The 11,293-nt window shown below is 42.0% G+C and overlaps 1 protein-coding gene across 2 annotated transcripts in view; it reads left to right on the top strand.

Annotated features, from left to right (window-relative positions):
- Positions 1–669: 669 nt before the first annotated feature.
- Positions 670–11,293, top strand: part of map3k5 (mitogen-activated protein kinase kinase kinase 5) — a 70,946-nt gene continuing 60,322 nt past the window's right edge. For both annotated transcript variants that reach the window (XM_034900704.1, XM_034900703.1), the window contains exon 1: positions 670–1,630. In XM_034900704.1, coding sequence (XP_034756595.1) covers positions 1,198–1,630 — 433 coding nt within the window. In that variant the 5' untranslated portion in view covers positions 670–1,197. The remainder of the gene's footprint in view (positions 1,631–11,293) is intronic.

Below are 11,293 nucleotides of genomic sequence, written 5' to 3'. Positions count from 1 at the left end.
GACCTTATGAACGGCAGGCTGGGGTAAGTCATGTTAATGTAAAAAAACATTCATACATTTTCATGCCATGGGACCATTAATGTTATGTTTCTGCACTGGCCTGTAATATCAGGACTTTACCACTAGAGGTCCTCCTTATGACAGGGAAGAAAGGTGACAAACAATATCTACAGAAGACAACATTTCCCTTGTGAATTCATTAAACTAAATGTAACTCTATTGTTCAAATCCAACGTTTGCCTTCTAGAAGCTGTGGAGCTTTTACAGACTCGATAGCAGCTGAAATTGTTGCCTGGAACTTCTCACAGCTGAATGATGATCACTGCCCAAATCTACTTTGTAATCTGTTGGGTTCAAACAAGATTAATGGTCAAAACAATGCAATTAGTTCGCAACGTTATAAAGTGCTTCCAGCTCACAGCCCTGAAAGTATGGGCTCAATAATGTTCAATAAAGGGCAGTTTTTTCCACTTCTTTCAATTTCCGTGTTTATTGTATCAGCTGACAAATTGGTGGTCTGATAATGTCTAGGTGGTATGAGCGTGTTGTTTACAGTGAACTGCTCCTTTCCTGAAGCACACTAAACTCCACATTTGGTCATCGTGTCCCCGCCCAGCTCCACCGGGCTCTCGCTGCTGTCTCTCCGCCCAGTGCGTGAGTCTGGAAGATAACAGTGGAAACTGGGCAGGGTCTGCCTGCACATGAAAGCAGCGTCTGTGCGTGCACGGTGCAGTTTCTCTTATACGATATGACACGCCGCTGTGAGCCTTTAACTTTGACTCGGTGTGACGTTTCTCTGCCTTCTGTAGGCGTCGCTGCCCGGACGCCGGCGGTGTTGTTCAACTTTGGGAAGTGTGTCGGTGTGTTGTGAGAGCTGGGAAGGAATGCGCGGTTTCTGGTGGCTTTTCCTCTTGAGTTTCCCCCCCTCTCGGAACAGTGACTTCAACCAATCTGTGGTTAACTGGTGTTTTATCTGCGCGTGCTATCAACAGTAAACATGCAGGATGATGTGTAGTTGCACCTCTGTCGCTGACAGACTGTTGTTTGCCTGTGTTGAAGCGGAGGAAGGTTGCACGTCGTGCCTGTGCACGGGATCCATGGGTAACCGCCGTGCGTAACGCTGGCTCTCCATGGAGGACTGCTGGAGAAGCCGCTCATCCCAACCCACACTTTAAGACAGCGAGTGACCCTTAAAACATGATGAGTCAAGACCAAGACGGGATATCCTTACCGGTGCCTTGCTTCGGCGTCTGCCCCAGCAGAGAAAGCCTCGACGACAGTAGTTGCAGTAGCGTTGGTGGAGGAGGTGGCGGCGGCGTCTTCGGTATCCCCGCAGCCGGGACTTTCTGGCAGGACTCGGTGGTCATCAGTGGGGGGCACAGTCCCACCCCAGGGAGCAATCCGATGGACGGCGGGGGGTTGCTCTCCACCGGGAAGTCGTGCAAAAGCAGGCCGGTGACGGTGGCCTATGTGGTGAACGGAGAGGCGAGCCAGCAGAATAACGCGGAGAGCATGGCCCTGCAGTGTCTGAAGGACGCCTGCGATACGGTGGGCAGCAAGCTGGAGACCGTGAACTTTGGTAAACTGGACTTTGGGGAGACCATGGTGCTGGACAGCTTCTACAATGCAGGTGAGTCCAAAGCCAAAGTTACCCCCTCCCCCCCAAAAACTCAAAAACTGCTAACTAATTCCTTCTCAGTGTGGTAGTAGCTCAGTCAGTAGGGTGTTGGGTTGGGACCCGGAGGGTCGGTGGTTCAAGCCCCCTTATGGTGGTGGACTGGTAGCTGTCAGTGTGCTCTTGAGTAAGGTACTGAACCCCCAACTGCTCCATGGGCAGCCCCCCACTCTGATATCTTTCCATTAGATGTATATCTTACATGTATATGTACTGAGCAGGTGTGTGTAATTCAGGCCTGTGTGTAATAAAAACCGAGTGTATTCTTGTTGGTATTATTATTAAACGTTGATCCCAAATGCTGCCTGTCAATTGGGCCTGTCTGCCTCTGGTCTTGCCTGTCCTCTATATGTATTTAACAGGAATTTACTTCATATTTACTCCTAGTGGTAATGATTGAACAATAAGATCAATAGTCCCAAGTAGGAGTCAGTCCCCCCAATGTGCCATAACTTCATGATGGCTTATTAATGCTTACCTCTCTTCCAAACGTATGTGTGATCAAAGGTCACACCTTCGCTGGATCGCCTCTTTCTTGGAAACTGTTTGTCTGCAGGACAGGTTGCTCTGAGCTCTTTAAACACAACACACAGCTGTGCATGTCGGGGCTTGAGGCTGCCGCCTTCATGTCACAGTTACTTCTGCACAGTAGGCTACAGAACAAAGCTGGAACTCATTGGGCAAAAGAGCATCACTGGGGCTGTTTAATTTGCTCCACAAATGTGGGTGTTATTGTTAATATCCCCCCCCATGCATAGTTTCCCTCTTCCATTGTGCGCTTCCAGTGCTGGGGGTGTCATGGTTTGAGCCATGAGGCTGGAATTTCCACTGGAATCTTTGAGCAGAGAAACAAACTTGAACCATCTGACTGAAAGCACTTTCCCCCTTGTTAATCATACTGTATGTGCAATCTACTACTGGAAATGTTCAGCAGTGAAAAAACACTCATTGGAAAGCAGACCTTTTAGGGATTGTGGTCAAATAAAAAGCATCTGGGCTGTCCAGTCTGTTGGGGCCAGGAGGAGCAGCCAGTGTTTGCATTTCACTCACATATTTAAGGGCTTTTGGGGCTTTTCCCTTTATAACCTAGACAGTGAATAGGCACAGAAGGGGGAGAGAGATGAAGGGGATGATGGCAGCAGGTTGGATTTGAACCTGCGCCTCAGCCTACATGGGCAAATGCTTTTACTGGGTTAGCTAGAGACCGCCCCACATATTTGAGATCTTTATTTGTTCAGAAGATATTGTACAAATAAAAGCCCAGATTCCTTAGATCCACAAAGCCTTATAAAGAAGAATATCTTTGCTAAATACCAGAATATGAATGTCAAGGATACAACTGGGTTTCATCAAACTTGGATTGGCTCATTTTGTGTAAACCGTAACTCTGGGTAGCAACTTAAGTAGTCTCAATACAAAAAAAACTTTATTACAATACAACAAGATTTAGAAGACAAAACTTTTATCTAAAAGACAAACTTAAATACAAATATGAATCTTTTTGGTTGATTTCTGGAGACATTAAAATAAGGACAGCTGTAGATTTAAAAAAAGAATGCCTCTCAAGTGCAGCATGTACACAATACAGAACATAGTGGCAGATATCATTTTGCATTTTGTGAGAATTGGACCAGGAAGCTAGGGTGTGATTTTGGTTTTTCAACTTCTCAATATAAAGATTTCCTTCATGATAAGAGTGCACCATTGAAACCAGACAGTTGTATACTTTCTGTTCAACACAAGACCCTCTTGTTGCTTGTCAGAACATCATGGTATGAACTGTACAGACACATCAAGCTCGCTCTTCTTCTTTTTTTTTGGTTGCCTTCCTCTGAACTACTGTGGAATCTTCTCGTAAATTCAAATGGGAGGGTGGAGGCATTTTCCCTGAAACACTCTGCTCTATCTCTCCAAACACACATGGCTTTATCCTCTTCCTGCAGGAGTGTGTACCAGAGATGAAGGCCAGACAACAAGAAACCTATAAACAATGAGCTCAGAGACGGTCTGAAAGTATGTGGGTCCCTGTTAATTTGGAAAGATGGTTTTCCAGATTGAAGTACAAGCTGTTTCCAACTGTCCTGAAATGTCCTCCTCACATGATACTGTGGACAAAGTGGACATTTTGCCAGGAGATGGCAGAGGCTTATTGTCCACTATACACCTGACGTGTTCAGGGAAAAAAATAAACTTTTGACAACAATAATGACTAACATATCTTATGATTCAGGGTTTACATTTGGCTTTATCCTGGCTCAGATTAGGCCTTTTTAATAATGTATACTTTATTAATCCCGCAAGGGGAAATTAACATGTTTTCACTCAGTTGTTATTACAAAAATTACACACAGGCCTGACAAATACACACACATGTTCAGGTCCTATATGTGTATATATATGCACTAATGGAGAGATGTCAGAGTGTGTGTGTGTGGGGGGGGGGGGGGCTGCTGAAAGGCACCCTAAGCAGGGAGGAGCTCCTCTCAAGCTACCTGTCCACCACCATAATTTGATCCAAATGGGGACTTGAACCAGCAACCCCTTGGTTCCCAACCCAACTCCCTCCTGACAGGACTACTGCCACCCCCAAAGTGACTGCCACCCCCAAAATAACAGTAGGTATGATTGGTCCACGTACAGTAAAGGCAATGAGTCTGTGTTACCTAATTTGAAAGAATTCTATGCATTTACCTTGTTATTTCTGACAATTCGATGAACTGTGTACTGTGCTTGAATAAATAAAACCCCAGTCAACAAAACTGGTTAAGCAAATAATATTAATATTCAGATGAATCGCCAGGAGAGTCTGACTCTGAAATTAGAGCTAATATTCATGTATTCAATATTCATTATTTTCTGCTTGTTTAACATGTTTTTAGCCTCTAAACTTGCTCGAAATATCATTACAAGTGCACATGGCTAGGCCAATGCAGTTATTCCTTCAGAGTGAACACAGCAAATGTGATTTCAGTAGATGTAACAGAAAGTCTCGTTTCTAGTGTGGACTTCGGAAAACAGGAAATACTGGCTGAATTAGCACAACTTTTATGCCTTTCTGTCACATCTATTGGAGTCAAATTCCCTCTGTTCCCTCGTAATCAATAACTGCACATGGGTAGGCACTTGTAATGACATTTCAAGCATGTTTAGAGGCTACAAATATGTTTATAAAACTTGCCCTGTTTAAGCCTGTTGGGTGCTAACTGTAGCAGCGCGATAACACGATGTTGGCTGCACCGATTGGTTTTGTTTTTCTCTCTACTGACAGCACTCCAAATGTACAAACAACAGAGCTACATGTTGAAATCGACCGGAATTGTCCTTGAAACCCATCAGAAGAGGATTTGCTATGTTTATTCTCAATTTGTATCATTTGATACTGGTGATTTTTCTTTGGGCTTGACTAAAACCTCTTTGGGGGGGAGGCACCAAAAATCATTTATGTAGGAAAACCCTTACTCACTAATAATTACATTATTTCTGCAATGAGTTGTCGCCGATAGGTGTCTCAAAGGTCATAGGTCACACAAAAAAAACGTAACCGAGATCAATATACTTGCAAGCATAGCTGCTGGTTCCCTCCTCCGTCTGGCCTGACTCATCGGAGTCATTGTTATTTATCCAGGCATTACTGTAGAACCCAAAACTGCCCTTTGTTGACTATGACCACACACATTCACTGAGTGAGCAAAGTGCAGGGTGCTTTAGTGTGATTTATTTTTAATGCAACAGGCTGCTTGTGTTGAACTGGCCTCGCGTCAGTGTGAACTGCAGTCGCAGGATGATTCTGTATTTGCTGGATTCCAGATTTCTGAATCATTGTCAACCTCTTTACAGTTTGTCGAGCAGATCAAAGGTTTGTGAATGACTGAAGGTACAGCCAAGCCAATCAGCAGCCTTTGTAGGTGGGAATAATAGTGGTGATGTATTATGATGGCGTTCAAACTAATAGGGTTACAAGTTTACATGCAGTCACAGCTAGCTGAGGCTATTAGAAATTGACTCGCATGTTACATATATTATGACAGCTCTGAAATCAGAGTTTTTTTCTGCTGTTTTCCTCATAGTGAAAACAACTAATTGTCCTATCTGGTAGACAATGATTCAAAGCATTGATAGAGGTTTAAGTAAAATAATCTGAGGTTTTGATTGATGGCTGTGTGACTTGCGGTGCAACAATGAAGTATGTTAAGTGGGCTTGGTCAATATATTTCAATTGCCACGTCATTTGATGTATTCAAAATTACATTTATATACTGATGCATGTTGACATCCTGATGCTGATAGAAACACATCCAGCCAGAGCAATAACAAATTGCTTATTATCCTGAAATATGACAGAAATAATGAGATGGCTGCTAATTGGTAATACATGTCTTCATGTAACATATATATATATATATACATATATAAGTTGTGGGGCAGGGAATCGCTTTAGTGTCTGGATACACAGTTAGAATGTTAAAATGAACAGTTAATATTTATCAGGGATCAGTTGTAGTGACTTGTGCGTTTCCTGCGGGTTGGGTGTTCAGTATGGCTGGACAATTAATCGAAAATGTATAAACATCAAAATTCTGAATCTGTTGTCGATGTACTTTTCCCATGACAACATTTTTGATCATTTTTTTTGTTGATAGGCCTATTTTCTACCGCGTGTGCAGGGTCTGAGAATAACACTTGTCAGTCGGAAAATGCGGTGGTGGCCCGACACACACAAATTCCGAGGAGCTTAAAACACAACTTGCTTGTTCAAAGGACTAACAAGTAAAGCCTCTTTACATTTTTATCACGCAAAAGATGTTTTTTTAAAACTTTATACAAAAAACTTTAAAAAGAAGAAGAAAAAAAGCAGTGTCCGTCTTCAAATCCCAAAAACAATAAATTAACGTTTTCAAGGTAAAATGTGCAATTAATCGTGATTTTTATATTAGGTCACATCGTGCAGCCCTAGTGTTCGGTCACATCACGGGCATTAAGAGCTTTATCTCTCCAGTTGATCATTACGCTGCATTGCTGTGTAATTTACAGAGGGCACAATGGGTTTTTCAACAAGTCCTGAGCACTATCAAAGCAGCGTCGCCCCAGTCTGAGTGTTTGCTTTCCTACTTGTTTTTGTGCTCGACTCCACCGCTCACCGCTCTGCCAGCAACTCACATAGTTTTTCAGGCTGTCCACTTGTGCTTTTATTTTGTTAGTAGCCCATTGTTGAGCTCTGGGGTGAAGCCATGAACACCTACTAAGAGTTCTGAAAAGCAACAACATCTCTAAATCCAAAGTCAACACATTTTATCACAGGTATGGTACACTGTATCTGTATTTCCCGCATAGTCACCTTAACAGTTCAAGTCATCATTTGAGACGTGGATTTTGACAGGTTTGAAGCAAAATTCATCTGCAAGTCTTCACAAAATAGGCAGTGCTACATACTAGGGCTAGTTGGTAAACTTCTGTAACAGGCAAGCTAATGGCAAACAAGCTAGCAAGCTGGGAATAAGCTAACACTAGGCAGTTAAAATAGAGCTTTCAGAGTCATTTCTTTCCATATGTATGTTAATTTAATTTGATTAGTATTATTGAAGATAGAGGGTTTTCAGTAGATGCTAGCTTGCTAACTGTCGCTTGTTAGCTTAGTTGCTAACAGGAAAATAAGTTCACAAAGTTTTGTGAACAAAACACATTTGTAGCATTTACCATAACAAACTGCAACCCATTTCTTTCTTCTGGCGCGGTTTGTAAGTAGACAGTGAAAGGTGGAAGGTTAAGTAAAAGTGGATAGAGCAAAACGGCAAAAAAAGCTACAACAGCTTCCTCCATTTTGGACTGTTTAGCTTATAGGGTAACACTGTCATGTTACTTGGTTAATTGACAGAAATTCAAGTGTCAAAGTTCACTAAGTTAAACTTGATGAGAGAAGTTTGCGAGGATATATTTTGGCCACTCACAGAACACGCCAATTTAATTTACATTCATTTATGTGGCTGCCCGATTTTGTTGTTTTAAAATGCTGGTGTGGAGAAAGCATGGTGCTTGTTTTATTAAGCACGCAGCCTGCTTTAAGTATGCATATACTTACATTTTGTGATTTTAACAGAAGAGGCTAGTTTTCTAACATTTCAACATTTTAGATTTGCTATTCTTTGATGTTTTCTAATGTATCTTTGACAATTTGGCTCTAGTTTAAAATAAAAGTGAAAAATCTCAAATCTAATCTAGGACACAGATGTAATCCTTGCAGAGCAGGTGATGTCCTATTATGGTTAGTGTCAACACTGCCCGGGAGGCAGCTGATCGCTTCTTGTTGAGAGCGTCTTGTGATGTACCAGCATAAGACTGTACACTCAACTTCCCGACTGGCAGGCTGCGCTGCTCTGAAATCCCATCAGCTTGCCCGCTGCTAAGTTGTTTATCCTCCCTCCTGTTTACTCTGTATGCTTGGCTGCTTGTCAGAGGTTAGAGAGCACAAGGTCAGAAGGACTTAGCCCACAGGCCACTCGCATGGTGTCTGGGGAAGTGTGACTTCCCCTCTGAGAGGTAGACTGTAGGCACACTGTTGGTAGGGAAAAGTTTTTTTCATGCTGATATTCCTCAACAAAAAGCGTAGTGTGCTGTGGAGTCGAAATTTGAAAGCTAACACTTTGTTCTTCTTTATGTTCTCTGTCGTATCACATGAGTTATTTTTGCTTGCTCTGCAGACTCATAACAGTAATTCCCTCCTGTATATTTTAACATTCAAAACAGTCTGTTAAGATGATATTCTTCACATACGCCGAACATATAAGTGCAGTCATTATGCTGTCAGATAAGAAAGAGAGAGAGAGAGAGAGACCGGGAGGGCATGAGAAGGGAGCATAGACTGTCTAATAAAAAAGCAGAGCGCTCTCTTCCCGTGGGGTCGAAAATCAAGCAGTTCCACTTAGCGCTCCCCCTCGAGGCCTGGAGAACTTCGTTGTGTGATCAGTTTTTTTGTTGCATTTGCTTTGGGAGTTTGTCTGCTGTTGTTTTCGCATTGCTTCTTTTTTCAAGAAGAATTAGACAATGATGATGCTAGAAGAAAGTTCAAAAAACACAACAATCACAAGGTTTCATTGTCCGGGAACATCAATATATGTGTACAAAATTTGGAACCAATCCATCTAGTAGATCTTGAGATATTTAACTGGATAAGTCCAACTTTATAAAAGATTTTTTGGGGTCTTTTCCCTTTTATTAAAGAGACAGTGGATAGACATAAAAGGAGGGCGAGAGATGGGGGGGATGACACACAGCAAAGGGACTGAGCAGGACTCAGCCAACATTGGACGGACGCTCTTACTGGGTGAGCTAGAGGCCGCCCCAATAAATCAAAACTTTGACTTGTAGCTCTGGACCAAAGTGGAGGACGGTACGACAGACAGACCTTGACATTGAAATCCCGTCTGGAACCGTGCTAGCGACATGGCTAGAACTCTTGAGAGTAAAAGTCACAGCAGTTGCTTGAAAGTAATTGAGTTAAGGTTAAAATATTTTTTTAACTCTGCATCAATGGAAATTCCTCTTGTTTCAGCAAATTTGGTAAATCAAGGAGGCAAGTCGGGGCAAAAGCAGCACAAGTTTTCCCCAGTGTGTTTATCAGATGTGGATGAATTCACATTCTGTTCTCAGCTTTTCCCCCCTTGGGGCCATGGCACAGCAGTTTGTAAGATCTCAGAGTGTGTAAAAAGGCAACAAAGTGGAGCAGAGGTAAAAAAAAACAAAAAACTGAACGGTGCAACTGGAAGGTTGTTCTCATTTCCTGAATCATGTTTTTCAGGGTCGTTTCTAAAATAAAGGGAGCATTAATCTCTCTGCTGGGCAGGGCATCTAAACTACAGAATCACTATTGTCTAGTATTTCCCATAGTATCCTCTGGGGGTAGAGATGTATTTGTAGAAAGAAATGCTCAGTTGAAAGACTTGTATGGTGCTTTTCTTCCATTCCCAGAGTTGTATTTTAGGATACGGTCTATTTATACTTTTGTGTGATATGTTGGCTTTACGTGTAGCTGAACCTGACTTGGGATTCATGTAGATGTCTGACCACTTCTAGAGACAATTTCCACTTTCACTTGTCAGTCAGTGGCTCAAGAAAGTTTTGCTCCAGTCCTGAATGCATTTTTTTGCCACACTTTTATCTCTATTGTAAGTGTCAAATATAAAAAAAGAAAAACAGCAACTGTAAAAATGTCATACGGCATGAGTAATGGAGTCTCCGTACCAACCTTCTTACCAAAAAGTCCAACTTAAAACCAACCTGCAGAGCTGTTTCCAAGTGCTTTGGAATCAGTTGAACCGCTGTGTCGCTCCTCAACACAACAGGCCGGGTTTGACTCTAACCTGCGGCCCTTTGCTGTGTCATTCCTCCTCTCTCACCCCTTTCAGTTTTTTTTTTTTTTTTTTTAGTCAGTTGTTCCACCTGACAAAGTTCCTTCCCGAGACTAATTTTCAGATCCGCATGTCTTGGGCATCACGCCGCCCAAGACTATTGTAAAAGGTTTAAAGAAATGCAAACAACCCAAGCTGTGTTTTTTTTGTATGTGTGGAAAGGCCAGACCTTACTCCACAGCACTTTAGAGATAGGTCTGGCAAGCAAAACTACTGTGGCAGTAACCGGCCAAGAAACCCAGCAGTACACCAGCAAAAGTTCTGTTTCTGGAAATTTGGACAGAATTTGTTTTTGTTTTTTAAGGGTAGGAAAAAAAATTCTCCTTTCCAGTGGAGATTGGAGACACTAATTCCACTGTCTTTGAATGTCCTCGGTGTGGGCCACTCTCTTGGGAAATCCTCCATCTGGACTCTGCTCCGCTAACACAAGCCTCATTCCCTCCTCCTCCCAATAACCGATAAGGGGAAAATCTCAATAGCAACACACCATGCGTTTCACTCACATCTGATACAGCCGTTTCCTCGCCGAGTCTCCATGGTTCTCATGTGTAATTGATTGTAACAAGTGCTTTATCTACTTACTGTACCTCTGCTCTTCCTACATACTCAAAGACAAATGAAATAAAACTGCAGACCATTAAAGCTGGCCCCTGAGTGACCAGTGTAAACAGTGCTGTTGCAAAGTAATTGGAGTGCTTTTAGCATCGCAGCACGATGGCATTTACAAAAAAAAAACTGTTTTTTCACAGAAATGACACATGTAAACATTTTATTCTTCCCTTACCTTGCTTTGTAAAACGGATAAGGTGAAATGTGCTGTGGTGCCGTTTTGAGTTTTTTTTTTTTTAAATGATAAGCAATACCATATAAGAATTGACTGGCTGTGTAAATAAATATGCAACCTGTTGTTTTAAATACATAGATACTTCTTTAGACAAAAAGTCAAGCTTGCAAGTTAACCTTGAGTTTTTTCTAACAGAGTGAAAACAATTTCCATTTTGGGATTAATAAAGTATAAATTATTATTAATCAAAATAATTCTTAGTCAAAGGACTAGTCACAGAAAGAAATCCTCTATGGTGGACCATAAAGTTGGTTTGTATCTTTCATTTTCATACACCATATACTGTAGCTTTAGAGATAAACTGTGTAGAAGATGGATGCAGCCTCAGTGTTGTAGCCCACACTCATTAAAATAGATTTCTTTGTGTCCAAA

Source organism: Etheostoma cragini, chromosome 18, assembly GCF_013103735.1.
Source record: "Etheostoma cragini isolate CJK2018 chromosome 18, CSU_Ecrag_1.0, whole genome shotgun sequence".
In the NCBI taxonomy this organism is placed as follows: domain Eukaryota; kingdom Metazoa; phylum Chordata; class Actinopteri; order Perciformes; family Percidae; genus Etheostoma; species Etheostoma cragini.
This window is presented reverse-complemented; position numbering and strand designations above follow the sequence as displayed.